The sequence below is a fragment of the Perissodus microlepis genome, chromosome 5 (genome assembly GCF_051167445.1).
Source record: "Perissodus microlepis isolate ML-2025 ecotype Zambia chromosome 5, ASM5116744v1, whole genome shotgun sequence".
Classification (NCBI taxonomy): domain Eukaryota; kingdom Metazoa; phylum Chordata; class Actinopteri; order Cichliformes; family Cichlidae; genus Perissodus; species Perissodus microlepis.
In genome coordinates, this window is record NC_140465.1 from 36,659,071 (window position 1) to 36,674,500 (window position 15,430).

At 45.8% G+C, this 15,430-nt stretch overlaps 1 protein-coding gene across 2 annotated transcripts in view; it reads right to left on the bottom strand.

Moving 5' to 3' along the window:
* Positions 1 to 923: 923 nt before the first annotated feature.
* The window catches only part of dag1 (dystroglycan 1), a 60,761-nt gene continuing 46,254 nt past the window's right edge, over positions 924 to 15,430 (bottom strand). For both annotated transcript variants that reach the window (XM_084929656.1, XM_084929657.1), the window contains exons 3-4: positions 5,083 to 5,544; positions 924 to 4,887 (exon numbers count right to left, since the gene is read on the bottom strand). In XM_084929656.1, the coding sequence (XP_084785782.1) occupies positions 3,046 to 4,887; positions 5,083 to 5,544 (2,304 nt within the window). In that variant the 3' untranslated portion in view covers positions 924 to 3,045. The remainder of the gene's footprint in view (positions 4,888 to 5,082; positions 5,545 to 15,430) is intronic.

The following is a 15,430-nucleotide window of genomic DNA, read 5'->3' on the forward strand; positions in this document are numbered from 1 at the left end:
CACAGATCAGTATCGTGCACCTGAACACGAAGTATTTCTTTAAATGACCTCTATTTTATAACGTACTGTAAACGTCACACTCTTGTTTCTCCTCCAATCAGAATCAGTATTAATGAGCAGTGTATGACCTATGCCGACGTCTTCAGAGGGGTGTAACTACAAAGCGTAGAAGGAGAACAGGTGTGAGCAGAGTTTTAAAGATGCTTTGCAGCAGGTTGGGATCAGTGAGCAGGTAAAACCAGGGGCACCTTTGTGGCACTTTAGCCCACTAACCTTGTAGTTGCGCTCAGATGAATGTCTAAGGGTTATTTAGGTCCAGATCTTCCCCTTTGTGTAATTTTTACCTGTGTGAAATATCCAAAGGGAAAGGCCAGCTTGCTGAGCTTGTTTAGCATGTTGCTAAGATGCAGTCTAACCCGTTTCTGAGACTGTGCTGGTCCACTTGAACTGAAGCCAGTAGCCTTTCACACTTCTTTGCTCGCCCAGTGAGTCTTCACCTTGACCCCCATCCTCGGGGGCTGTCGTGAAACCTCTTCGCCGTCTCGTTGGTCATCAGGGATACTGCAGCTAAAGAGCCGTCAATTTCACCCTTTTTATGACCATGCTGCTCATTTTAATTCAAAGGTCGAGAGTCTTGTCATATATGCGCACACCGAGCCACCTCACGGTTTGCCTCAATCAAACCCAGATCAATCCCCCGTTAATCTTTGTCATCAGTACGACCCGTTTATCAATTTCAGCATCTACGGACGTCCCGGGAATACATCGATCATCGCTTCCCCTACTTCCAAATTAAACTCTGTCGTGAATTATCGCAGAGGGACAACAGAGCTGGCAAATTGTTTACATCTAATCAATATTCCAAGTAATCAATGCAAATTATCTGTATGCAGCGTGTGGAAAGACAGAGTGAGCTGAGAGAGTGTTTTCACAGCGTAGCCTTTTTAATGGGAAGAGCTTTCAAACGGAATTGTCCAACTAGTCATTCAATGGCAGAATAATTTAGTACAAAAGGACAGCGGTACAACCGTTCCAGTGAGTCCAAAGACCGTAGATGGTTGCCAGGCAGCGAGCTGTCTAGGGAGGTAAAACCTCTTGTGGACTTCAGACGGATTGATTTATCAATTCAAGGCTAAGTGGAGCAGTAGAAAAGTGACAGTGACCAAAAATCTCATCCATAAACATCAGTCAGGGTGGGATCGGGAGAAAATATTTTCCCGGCAGAAATGTGTTAAATCAGAATGAAGAAAGGGGTGATTTTGCTTTTGTTTAAGGTACCACTTGGTTTTATTATTACAATGCACACTCCAAAAGCAAAAAATAAAAGCCTTGGCATCTGCACACCCGACAACATCACGACCGTACGAGTCACTCGAGCCTGCGTCGACCCGTTGCTGGGTTGACCGCAGCGTACATTATTATTGCAAAGGGTCACTTTCAGTTGAACTCATCATCAAACAGAAGGACATAAAGAAATAAAAGTTGTGAGTACATAAAATATGGATCATTCAATTCTTGAATAGTGGGAAATACACTTTAAATGCAAACACACACAGAGTAAAATAAAACGTTAAAACATGTGACCCATGACAAAAAAATCAAAGTACATAACTGAACCAATAATTGAACTTCTAAGCTAAGATTTTACAAATCACAGAAGACTAATCTTGAATCATTTTCTCGTTTTAATCATTAATCGATTTGAGGCTGTATCAAAAACTCTTGTAAAAAGAAAATTAAAACGTGATCTTATTGTTTCGGTGACTAATCGCATCCGCGTCTCGGCCTCCGTCGTCTCCTCCGTGAAATCTAAAATGGGATTATCTGTACAGTCCCGCGTGGGGTTGCCACGCGGCGTTCCTCGTCCGAGTGGAGCGAAGAACTGCCTCGTTACATAAAAAAATAATTCTCCCTGGTCCAAAATAAATTGCAGGGATGTTCTTCCTGTTAGTATACAACGTGGAGGTGTGTACAAAAGGGCAAGAGTTGTGTTGCTACATTTAATAATTGATCTCCAAATCTCGTCAACTAAATTTCTTTGTTGCTTCCATCTGATTGAGTCTGTCGGCTGTATTGAAGGGTGGAAGGTTCATGTTTGAATTGTGATATTGGTGTTTCATATATATATATATATATATATATGAACAGGAATAGAAAGCTCCTGCAGGTTATTTTAGTGAGGCAGTCCCTTTCTTCCACATTTCTTCGACCTCCAAAAAAATATAACAATCTATCATAACGTCTTCCAGATATACAGTGAAACTCAAAACCAATGAAACAAAAATTATTATTCTTCTCTAAATCTTTTTAGGCTACCTTGTTATTCTCATCTTTACTACACATTGTGAATAAGGATAAAAACAGACAACTAGTGTTAAAAGGCAAACCGTATTGAATCTGAATAAACACGCCCGCTCATTCAAACACACACTCACGCACACACTTCGGCCTCCTATTGTCTTGTGTCGTCTGCAGGGCTGAATTGAGATCCTCGCGATAGCTTTTCTCATATTCGAAGGATCTGTCTCCCTTTATTAAAAATGCGAGCTGTCGCCTGCAGCGGTCTGATGACAGGACGCCGTCTTCTCGCATTATTTAAAAGCCAGGCAGAAGAAGAGTTAGGCAAACACTTCAGTCCAGAGGAAAAAGAAAAAAGAATCTTGGGCTAAAAAGGTGAAAAATAATCCAGTATCCAAACTTGGGAGAAAAGAAAATGCTGGGACGGGAGCGCACGTCTCCCAGTTGTTGCTTCAGACCAGCTGGTCGAACCCAAAGCCAGCGTGATGAGAATTTGCTCGTCTTAGGCCACTGTAGTAGGTGGGCTACCACGAAAACAGTAGTCCCTCCCTGTGCACTGTAAAGCCCACCCAAATCATTGCGCCCCGACCCATCCCAAACCAAAGTCGCTTGAAGCCTTTTTGTACTATAGCACCTCTTGTCATCACTCCCTGCAAATGTCCAGACAGACGAACACCAGAAAGGAAACTGTCAGAGTTCCTCAGGCATCCTCACCCTCCGCCCTATCAGGGGAGGGTTAATCAAGTCTTAGGGCGGCACATAAGGAGGTGGAGATCTGTAGGGAGTTATGTTCTTCGGACGGGAGCCCTTGCCCTCCATAGGAGTGGTGAAGGGAGGAGGCGGTTGGTAGGGAGGCGCGTTGGGGTCGTCATCTTGCAGAGCCGTGTACTCCCCCAGCAGCTCCTGATTTAGGGGAGTGGTTTCTGGCGTGGCCATGTTGGGGTATTCAGGGGGTGGAAGTGGGGGCTTCTCTTCCTGGAGAATCAAGGGCATACTGGAGGACGGAGGTGGCTTGGAATCATCAAGTTCGTCTGCAAAGATAATCGGCACACCTTTCTTAATGAAGGTGGCCTGGTCCTCGATGGTAAGCTTGCCCTTTCGTTTCTTTCTATAGCAGATCATTGCAATAATTCCTGCTATTAGCAATATTGCTGCCACCACCACAGCAGGAATGACCGTGTGGAGGTAGACATCATCTGCGCTATCCTTGCTTGATCCCACAGCTGGAGTGACAGCTGGAGGTTCTGGGATATCGATGTCTCCTGGTGGGATGAAGGAATACATTCGGCAGCTTGCCCTCCCCTTCACCTTGACATCCAGTGGTTTGAATTCGGGGTCCATTATGTGCTTGAAGCTCTGTGAGGGTCTTCCGTCAGAATTGGCCAGCGTCCTGCTCATGACTAAGATCTGCTCCTTTGGACATGGATGCTGAGGCAGGCTGGTGTTCGTCCACTCCACCACAATGGACCCTTTGGTGATGTTCCTTAGACTCACCGTGCTGCTGTTGCGGTCCCCGAGGACATATGCCAGCTTTTTAACCAGGAGGATCTTCTTGTGGATGTTGTTCGTTACAGACCGTGGCTCACCCTCAAATCGTGCCGTAAATATAACGGGGGTTTTGTCATTGGTTGGCCAGCGGTTTACGCGTACCTCAAAAGCATCAATTGCATTGAGGTCACCTTTGTCAGCTGCCTGCATGAAGTATTCATGTTTTCCCACATGCTGGACATCAGGCAGTCCATAGAGGAGTTGGCTGGTGGTGTTGAACTGGATCCAGGAGTCCTCTGGAACTATTTCATTATGGTTTTGTCGAAGGGTTAATCGCAGCTTATCTGTCGTTCCATCCTCTTTGTCAAAGAATGTATCAGATGGGATCTTGACTTCGAAATAAGTGCCCACCAATGCATTGACCTGGTCGATGGGGTTCCTTAACACGGGCTTTTCGTTGAATGGATCTGGAACAGTGCGTGATGTGGTGGTCATAGGAGACTTTGTTGTGGGGGTCTTTGGCGTTCTGAATGCTGGTGTGGTTGTCTTCTGCTTCCTTCCTGGTTTCCTGGTAGGTTTTCTGGTGGATGTGGGTGTGGAGGCTGTGGCTGGTGTGGCGGTGGGTTGTACGTAGGTAGGCCTGGTCATGCTCGGCTGGATAGCAATGCTGCTGGTGGACTCCATGACCTTCGTTGGCTGGGAAGGTCCCGTAGTCGGAGTGTGAGCAATAGGGTCACGTACTCTAAAAGTAGGCTTTCCCGGAAGCGGGACGGGACCTCTCACGGGAGGGGCAGAGCTTTCAGTCGGTGCAGCAATAGAGGGAGAGGAGAGGGTTGGGATAATTCGCACTGGTGGCTCCACTGCAGTTGTTGGAGGAGGCACAACCAGAATAGGCGTCGGAGTGTTGTTTAGTTGTCGTCTCACTCGTTTGGGGACATGAGGTTTCTTGTTAGCAATGTGCCAGCCCACCACGGGGTAACCCAGCTTGGCTGACATTGTGCCTTCCTTTGCAGGACCCTGGACGCTGTTGATATCTGGGACTGTGCTCTGGTCCAGCGAGCAGCCGAGCTTCCAGGACAACAGAGCGCCGTTCTCCACCACCTGGAGAGACATCAGAAATGTTGATTAGATGTTTACCAGTTCAACCCATTGGTGACTATTAGAATTATTTATAAGTAGCTACACAAGGTAACTAATTTTGTTCTATAAGAAGCCCTTCAAATTGACACAAACTGCTCAGTTCAGAAAAGAGCTTTGAGGGTTACTGCTAGTAGAGTGAAATGACTATTCACTCACCTTTTTGGCATTCCCAGGTCCAGCCATAAACGCAGACATGTCAAACAGCCTGTTGTTGACCACAGGGAGCATCTTCATGTACTGAAGCCCAACATCAGAGAAGCTCCTCATGTTATCCAGAAGCTCTACCCTCTGCTCTGAGCTCATCTTTGTCAAATCAGCATCCAGGATCACCGTCAGCACTGTGACCGGTTCCTCGTTCCCACACATGAACTGTTGGACGTCATTTTCAGTGGACGCCTGGTTAGACGTCAGCTGAGCTGAATCTGAGTCCAGGTAATCTTCAGGGTGCACTGCGATGGAAAACACCTCTGAAGAAGACGAGGATTTAGTGTGGTTGGAGATGGACACGGTGATGTAGTGAACACCTTTATCCTCTTCCAAAGGTAGACCTTGCAAGATTCTGCTGCTGGCATCCCAGTGCAGCCATTCTGGGAGCGAGTCCTTACCCATCTCTGTAATCTGGAAGACAGAAGAGAAAAAAAAAAGAGCCAGATAATTATATATATTAGCAAGCTTAACGGTTTTAGCATGTAGCTACAAAATATCCAAAAAACTGATTTGGAAGGGGAGTTGGAGATGTACTATGATGTGGTTTGGTTTAGGCCAGGGGTGGGCAACATTTTAGATGTGTCCTTGATCCAACACAGCTGATTTAAATGGCTAAATGACCTCCTCAACACGTCTTGAAGTTCTCCAGAGGCCTGGTAATGAACTAATCATTTGATTCAAGTGTGTTGACCCAGGGTGAGATCTAAAACCTGCAGGACACCGGCCCTCGAGCCCTGGAGTTGGACACCCCAGGTTTAGGCTCTAATCAAACATGATTTCTGGTCAGCTTTGACAGTAGTCTAACAGTATCAGAAGACAGGTATGAAAGTTTTGGGACCTCTCTACTTTAATTTTGCAACGAACCCGATGTAAACGTAGCTTCTTTGTGTAAATCTGAAATGGCCCCTCGGTGCTCGTGCCGCTAGCAGTCAACCACAAATGTCGATGCTCAAATATAAATCATAGTTTGTCATCAGCGTCTGCGGCGGCATTAACATAACCCCTACGTCAACCATAAATCCAGTTTAAGCCTTCCTCCTTCAGCGCATATGGACACACTCAACAGAATTGTAATTTAAACCCGACTAAAATTAAAATAACTTGGCCAATTACACGGCTGGGGACGCCCACATGGCAGGAGGCTGATGGAGAGAAATGGATCGCAGGGGACTGACAATGCATCCGTGCACATAAATTCAAAAACAAGAGCGAATGCATCCTGCGCCGCCTCCCCGCCCCCGACCCTCCACCAGCCCCTACAAGTTAATTCTGTGGCTAATAAATCCTGGTTGATAAATTATGTAGAGGCAACGCTCCCTAGACACATCATTAATGCTCTAACCAGCACACAGGCGTCGCCGGGGGAAAACACACACAAACACACACAGCCATGCAAACAGTCGAACACACACACAGAAGCCTATTTTCCATGAGAGGTGCAGCGCATGTGGCCACCTCAACAAAAATCAAAAGCATGCCAGCAGCTGGACTTCTACCAGTTACCCCCTCGTGGACAACAAGTCTCCTAAATACCCCCCTTCATGCCCCCTGCTGGATAAGCGCCCTCAAGCCTTCTCTGGGAAACTCTTGGATCTCGTCCTTTTTTCCAGAAGCAGAGGAAACAGCAAAGGGACATAGTGGAAATAAGTTGTTCCAATCATTTTATTTATATCTTCCTGCCTTTTCTTTGTTGCCTCGCCTGCTTTTCTCATCCTCAGTTTCCCGTCAACCTCACTCTACTTCCCTTTCTTTCTGCATCGCCATGCTCTCCTCTTTAGTCCCGCCTTCCTTTTTCTGCCGTCATTTCAAAGTGTCACGATTAAAATCTGATGCTCCTTTTCCCCGCCGCCAGATAAAAGCTCATTTCTGGATGTCACGATTCAGCTCGAAAATTATTACTGCAGGAAAACAAATTATAGATACAGTTCTGTCCACATAATTATAGATTACAGAAAAGCAGACAGGGCCCATTATAACCGACACTTGAGCTTCATAACATAGGCTGTTTGAAACCAGCAGCCTCCTGCGATGCTGCGCGGCGAGCAGCAGAGACGGCAAAAATATCAGAGAACGGGTCAACGGCTGGAAATCAAGAAACAAAAATCTTCAGCTTCCTCGGCTGATTGAATTTGTCACAAAGTGTTCTCCAAAGACAGAACTTCAAACCAAGCGCCTCCTGACACGGCGCTGCAAATGAAATCACAAAGAGACGACGAAGGACACGCGAACTGTCGGGCAGCGATCTCCTCCAACTCGTCTCTAATTGCTCGGTAAATTGCTTAATTTGTGTCCGAATAGCAGAAGGATGATCGCTTACTTAAGAGTTGCTAATTAAATATGAGTGTGAGGAAAAAACACTTATCGAGGCCTATATCAGGAAAAACTCACTGCTGTGCTGTGTTAGTACCGTACGGGAGCCCCAGTAACACCAAACTGGGCCCCAGGTCCAGACAAACACAAAGGAACCGTTGCACCCCAACACCCCAATAAACATATCACCCTTTATACGGACATTCAAACAAATAATATTCAATAAACCTAATTTTAATTTATTCAAGTACTATATTTTTACGATCTCATTTCTTATTCTGCAGGGATGTAACTCCCCGGTGGGCTGTGAAGGTACTGCAGGTTAAAAAAAACTATTCAAAATCCTTAATTCTTATAAAGGTAAAAAAATGACAAAAGTTAAAATTTATATGACTTATTCCCTGAGGATTAAGCATAAAATCAAATGATAATCTTTGGTTTAATTCTTATATCAGTCAGTAGGACAACATCCATTGGGACTCGTTCGTCTATTAAAATCTTCCTTTGGACTTCAGTTTTCAATTTTGAAAAGAAGTTAAAAGACTGAAGCACGAATGTGAAGTTTAAAAATGATTTATTCTTCATTTTGGGGGTGCGTTTGATCCCGAATTCACTGAAGAGATTTTAATTAGAAAAGTAAAGCTGCTGATGAATCAAATTCAAGAAATGAATGAAAGGAAACACAAAGGGAACAGTTCATTTTCCTCTCGTGTGATGATCAGAGCCGTGATTACAGGTTCGGGTCGGCTGCAGAACATTTTCACATTCTTCACATGATCCGAACAAGCGGTTAAGATATTAGCAAATAAAAATGGAGCGATTCACGGAATCGGCTGAGATGTGAATTGGACTTGTGTGTAGCTTTTTCTGGCAGTTTCCTGTTATTTTTGGACATTTCACAAATAAAAGGTGCTCGAGTAAATTCATCTCCACTTTAGTTTATTGTGGATCTCAGTTCTGAGGACTTCCCTTCCTATATACATTTTTATATGCAGGAAAAATCCTGGTGAAATATAAAAATCTGCTGCTTGCTACCAGGCATCCACCACAGGGTGAAGACATGTCGGGAGAACGTGATGAGGGTGGAGCAGAAAATAAAAGATGACAATGAGAGGTGGTGCTGAATGATAAGCTGCAGGCCAGCTGTTCCCGTTAGCTGTGTGGATACAAACGGCAGACGAAGCTAGTCAAACCTGATGTTTTTTTTTTACTAAAAAACCCCAAAAACCCATCTTCCTGACCCAAATGACACTAAAACGGCAGCGGCACAGGCCCGACTCCAGCTGTGATTGGGTAAGAGCATCCCCTCCACAGCACATTCCCCAAAGCTGCTCTCCGAGGTAGCGTTCCTGGCTCGGCGTACGTTAAAACAGAACACAACAGCGCCTTTTTAACGGCTACATGAACGCAGCAGAGAGCGTGGAGTTTCCTGCTTCCCTAAAAGAACATGAAAAATACATCAAATCCTCTCAAAATGTCAAGAAAAATATTTCATATCTTTCCCTGGCACAAGTCTGCGGCGCAGAGGAGTTTGATGTTTGGCCCTAAAGGTTATCGTGCGCTCTCACGGGCTCCTCTGGCTTCCCTTCTTCCTCCCGTTCAGCATGCACCTTTGGCGAGGTTACAGCCCAAGCCCCTCTGAACCAGCCGGGAAACTTTGGGAGGATTGGTCTGGAGGAGGAGAATGGAGGGTAGGGCTGGGCCATATTATACCGTTCACGGTAATACCGGTATAATGTTAGGCAACGATAGGAAAATGAAATATCGCGATAGAATATGAGTAAAACGCGCATGCGCAGTGCCTTTGTTTTCATACGCACATGGCCGATTGTTGAGTGAAACAGATGAACCAGAATTGGTTTGTAAAAATGGTGCAACTTCAGTGATGTGGAACTGGTTTGGTGTTTGTCCGTCAGATACACGACAAAGCACATTTTTTTGCAGAACATGCAAGCGGCCGTCGTTATTGTCGTATTTGTCGGACTAAGATGCTCTTAAATCTGGGAGTAATCTGGGTCCTAAACTCCGTATGCTTCAGGTCAAACGAACACTGCAGCATCACTGAGAGTTAAAAACTGTCTAAATTCTTTCATCTTTAATAAAACGATCAGCATTGCTGCTTTACCAGGTGTAACTATGAAGTTTAACTTCCAGGCATCCATGAAAACAAAATTTATTACATTTAACGGAGTTAGAAGTTAGCCGGAAGCTAGCGGAAGTTAGCTCGCTAGTTTCGCTAGTTACCTAAGCATGATATAGCATGTTCTGACTGAGAGATTTCTGAAAAAATTCAAACGTACAGCTCTGCTGTCACTTCCAACATAAATGAAGACAGGAAACTAAACAGCAGTGACGTTTGTAGGGTTACTGAAGTTGGGCTAGCTGGTATATAATGATGTGCTACGTGATCGCTAGCGACACAGCTACGTTAGCATAACATAAATATTGAAGCTGGAGGACGAACACTAACACTTTTCCACTTATAAAAGTTAACGTTAAGGTTCCTGATAGTTAGAGACAAATGCAATCGCATGGCAGGATGCTGTAAACGGACCAAACTTCAGTCAGGAGAACAACTGAGATAATCCATCCACAATACAAGGTTAGTCATTAATATACTGCAACAACATGGGAATAGAGCAGCTGCGGAGAATTCAACATTAATGAATCAATGGTACAGAAGTGGAGGAAGCAAGAAGAATGAGTTTAATAAAGTTTGATTTATCTGACTGCTTTGTTTCGCTTAATGTGCCTTATAATCCCGTGAACCTTATGGTCCGAAAAATACGTACTGCACACTGCAGTTTAATGTTGCAAAGAACCTCTTTTTAACTTCAGTGGATATTATACATGGTTATGCTCAGGATATGTCAGCACATTTCTACTGGAAATGCCTTTTGGTTAAACTTTCAGCAAGGAATTTGCATTTGCAGTTTGCAGTGCATTTGGGGCGATCGTGGCTCAAGAGTTGGGCGTTCGTCTTGTAATTGTAAGGTTGCCGGTTCAAGCCCCGGCTCCGACTGTCTCGGTCGTTGTGTCCTTGGGCAAGACACTTCACCCGTTGCCTACTGGTGGTGGTCAGAGGGCCCGGTGGCGCCAGTGTCCGGCAGCCTCGCCTCTGTCAGTGCGCCCCAGGGTGGCTGTGGCTACAATGTAGCTGCCATCACCAGTGTGTGAATGTGTGTGTGAATGGGTGGATGATTGTGTATAGTGTAAAGCGCTTTGGGGTCCTTAGGACCAAGTAAAGCGCTATACAAATACAGACCATTTACCATTTATTTACCATTTTATAAAGCTTTAATGTACATAAAAACCAGCTTCTTGTTTAAGTGAAAATAAATGGAAGGTTGTCTTTTTGCGCTAGTAATGTTGTGGAGTTGTATTTTGTCTCGCATCAATTATATCGTCAGTTATATCGTTATCGCAAATTTTCAAATATATATCGTGATAAATATTTTTGGCCATATCGCCCTGCTCTAATGGAGGGCGCTAAACCGCTTTGTGGGACGTTATTAATGGTGAAGGCGAGGGACGTACAGATGTACCGAAGCAGCGAGCGGGATGAGAACCTTTCAGAGCTTCGGTTAAATGCTCGAGGACTTTACAGCAGAGAGATCCTTTGCATCCAAAAAGACTTAATGCTTAATGATGACGTTGGTGCTTTATGGCCGATTCAAAGACCGAATCACTGACATGCAGACAGAGGTGTGGATGCCCACCCCCCCACTTAAAAGACTTAATTAAAACCAAATACGTGATAATCTCAAAGTTGGGACTTGTTTCATCGTCTTTGAAACAAGTCCCAACTTTGTGGCTGACACATGCGTCAGCCACAAAGCCACCATGACTATCAGCTGCAACAAACTAGGCAGAAAATGTATTTGAAGTCTGTGTGAGCGACAGCCATGAAACACGAGGAGACGTTATCGCATATCAGCAGCATCATCCTCGTTTTCCTGCGCGCCGCTGGGCTCGCTCGTTCTGCAGGCTCAGCTTCCTCATTCAGAGTCGGAGACGCAGCCGCAGCCTGGACAAAAAGTCAGAGACGGATCGCAGAGTATTCGCAGTGTGTCTGACGTACAGAGGGCACGAGCTTTATTTTGAAATACCCCCTCTGACCTCTGGCACATAGGCGTGGACACTAGCAGGCTCTTTAACGAAGCACTTCTAGTTGAGCGTTTCGAGCCCAGTGTTTGAGTTTTCATTCCATTAAAGTCATTTTTAAATGAAATGAAATTGAATATATTTTATAGAATTATATTTTTAATGTTGGCCGTGTTATATTATTTATGTTCTATGACCTACATTAGCTGTTGTTAACGGCCGCAGCGTCTCTGCCTGAGAGTAAACAAAGGTTTTCATGTCCTCTCTGACCAGAAGGACCCTCGCTGCTAGCATCACAGTTGCTACGCTACAGGAGCAGCGCTTTTATAGACCGTCCCACCCGGTTCTGGCTTGTGAAGGTGTGGCCTGCATTAGCCACGCCCTGGATTTGGACACAGGTAACACGTGTTAAGGATCACAGGTGGTGTGACACATAATTAACTTCACTTCTGTCCTCACTCTCTTCACACCCGGCGCTCTAATGACCTGAGGATATGGCACATAGATGCACCGCCTTTATGAAACACTGGACACACACACACACACACACACACACACACACACACACACACACACTTTTGTTACCTCGAGAAAAATGCAATCACAGAGCTCTTTCAAAGAAGTCCAAGAGTGGGACTTAGAGCGAGCGCGAGGCAGATAGACTGAGATAGTGACAAAGACAGGAAGCAGGAATGAGAGAAAGAAAGAAAACGAGAGGTCAAGCAAGAATAATGAGAGAGAAAATGAGGGAGAGATCTCCTAAACATGGACATATTACGAGGAGGCGTCGAGTCTCGCAGCAGAAAGAAAGCAGCTCATTGTCGCAGCGAGAGGCGAACGCCGAGAAAGGAGTCCATTGTTACGGCGGACCTGGTGACAGCTCCACAGATAAGCCTCATATTTGGGAGGAGGACGAGGATGAGGAGGTGCAGCGGGAGCACAGTGATGCGATATGATGACTTGGGGCGAAATGAACCTCAGAGCGAGATGAAGGAGGACAGGAGCGTGAAGGGAGGAAGAGAAGGAGGAATGATGGGGGGAGCAGAGGAGTGTAAGGAAATGCAAAGAGGGGAGAAGTGGAGCGAGGTGAGAGGCTCAGCGTGGGGCGAGTGAGAAAGGTTGCATTCAGAGAGCAGGGGGGTGGGGGGGTTGCAGGAAACCTGCAGAGGGAGAGAGGGCAAGATGGGAATGGCTGCCTGGCACAGTCGAAGGTTTCCAGTGGAAAATATGAAGACGGACGGACGGGGGGGGGGGCTTCAGCTGGCCAACAGGCAGGCGGATGTTTATGGGGGGAAATCCATCTTAGAGCCTATTTTCTGCTGTTAAAAATTCGAGGCCCCCCCACAGCAGGCACACTCACACTCTCGCGGTGCAGTCAAGGAATTGGAAATATATGAGCAGCGAGGGCCGCGAGCTGTCCAACTCCCAAATGTCAGCTTGATCGCAAAAAACAACCAAGTTTTTATAATGGAAAAGTTCTGAGATCGGAAAATGGGTTTAAAGGCAGTTTGATACGAACGCCGCTCTCCAAATTCACTACAGAGACCACTCAAGCCATATTCACACAGGTCACTGTGGACTTTTTCCCCACAGTCGTCCTTCTGTCATGCGGCACAGGAAACACATTCTGCACTCCTGGAAATACTCTGTTTGTTATAGGTGACGGGGTCTGACGAGGCACCGCTCAGGAGCCACACGGGACTCTGAGCCAGGCTGAGCCCAGCACCTGCACAGCACCTCTGTCTGACACCTCAAAGGCTTCGGCCTCTACAGGAGCACGGCAGTAAAGACGTCCAACAACAGGAGGAGGTCATGCTGGGAGCGAGGACTGAACCCTGGACTTTTACCCAGGAGGCAACAGGTTTGTATTTGGGACCGTTTACTTTAACTGGAATGACTCTAACACAGCGCTTTTCTACAGCTTCATACAACAGGCCTCGTTCACCCATTCATACAAGCACTTGCTTCTATGCTGAAGTCCTTTCTATCCACCAATGACACGCATTCATACTCTGATGGATGCAACTTGGGGTTAGTAATATTGTCCAAGGACATTCGACATGTAGATTGGAGCAGCCGTGGATCAAACCACCAACCTGCTCTACCTCTGTGACTTATGCCGGGCAGTATTTTAGCAATAATTTGGTTTCCTGGGACCGTTTATTAAGTGTCAAAGACAACCTGCTTTGAGCAAGCACTTGTACTCTAAGTCTGAGCCTCAGTTAAGCTTAGAACACCATCATCTTTGGCGTTTTTCATCAATGGAACTGCTTCTTCCTGGTAAAAGGAAGTTTTTCCTTCCCACTTTCGCCAAGTGCTTGATTGTAGGAGTTTTCCCTGTATGATTGTAGGATCCTTACCTTACAATAAACAGCGTCATGAGGCAACAGTTCTCGTGTTTTGTTGTTATTAGAAATTACCGAACTGAACTGATACCACCCTTTGTTCTGATTTTCTAAGCGCTCATTCACGGGACTGTTACCTGCACAAACATGTGATCAGTACTGGAGTTCCTGCTGGCGAATTCGGACGAACACTGAAAATCATACAGAACGCACTCGTGGAAAAAACACAGATTTACACACAGCTACAGAGGTACGTTAGACACCGTGCTGGTTTGTAATCTGCTGAAAGCTTTAAGGTATCAAACATGATTTTCCATTCTCAGTATAACTAAAAAGAGAAGTGTTAATGTCGGCATTTCTCCAATAACAGCTGCCATATGCAATTATTATATATTATATATACCTGCATTATAAACTAAAATTGAATTAATACATCCTCAAATATAAAAATATACACCCAGAACTCTGCATGTTTGTGGAAGGTGGGTTTACTTCATGGTCATAAAGTCAAACAGGGGTGTAGATTCCCACAGATGAAACACGTTCCAGGAAAAATATACTCTTCCTATTAACAGGCTCTATTTCAGGATCAATGTGGGATCCACAGGAATCAGCGGCATCATCATTATGGGCTGTGGGAGTTTAAGAAGTCATTAAAATGTTTGCGACTGCTGCGCAGAAGTTTGCAGTTACACGCACACGTGTGTGCACGTCACACACACTCATAACCACACGCACGCGCCTATTATAAAGTCGTTAAAGTATGACGATGAAGCGGCTCTGGGCTACAAAACCTGTGCTGAAGTATGCGCTCTTTATATCACACACACACACACTGTGGAAAACCCGGCCGCCAAGGCCTGCGGCACGCTCACAAAGCTCTCCTCCTGTGTCTCTCTATCCCTCTCTCTCTCTCCGTTTTCTTGCCGTTACAATAACGAGCCAACAGAAGCCGGCCATTGTGGGATTCCAGCTGTGTGGGTGAGAGATTCAAAGGTAGGGAAGAGAAAGATGTGCGTGCATCAGCTGCTCCTGCAGGAGGAGAAAAGACGAGTGTGTGAAGCGGCCGAGAAAAAAGGTTGCAGGAGAGTGTGTGTCGTGTTATGACAAGGACGAGTGGAAGGCGAGCGAGGAGCCGAGCGCACAGCTTGCGGCCTTTGCAGAGACCGTCCGAGGAGCAGGCTCGACTTAGCAAACACGACGGAGCCGAGCTTCCTGCCGCGCTACGCCGGACGCGCGAGCGAGGAAAATGAAACCGTGTAAACAAAGCCAGCCGAGAAAGATGTGTGAGAAAGTGAAAGACTGCGTGCACACACACACGCGCTGCATGTAATGTGCGTGCACGTGTACTGTGTGCTAAAAACAATAAACGTGTGTGTTTGTTATCTCTGTCTCAGCGTGTGGCTCGTTTTTCGCAGACTCTCACTTTCAGCTCTGACTAATGCTGCAGCCCCACCACACCACAATTACTCACCACACACACACACACACACACACACACACACACACACACACACACAGAATATTCTCACCAGTAG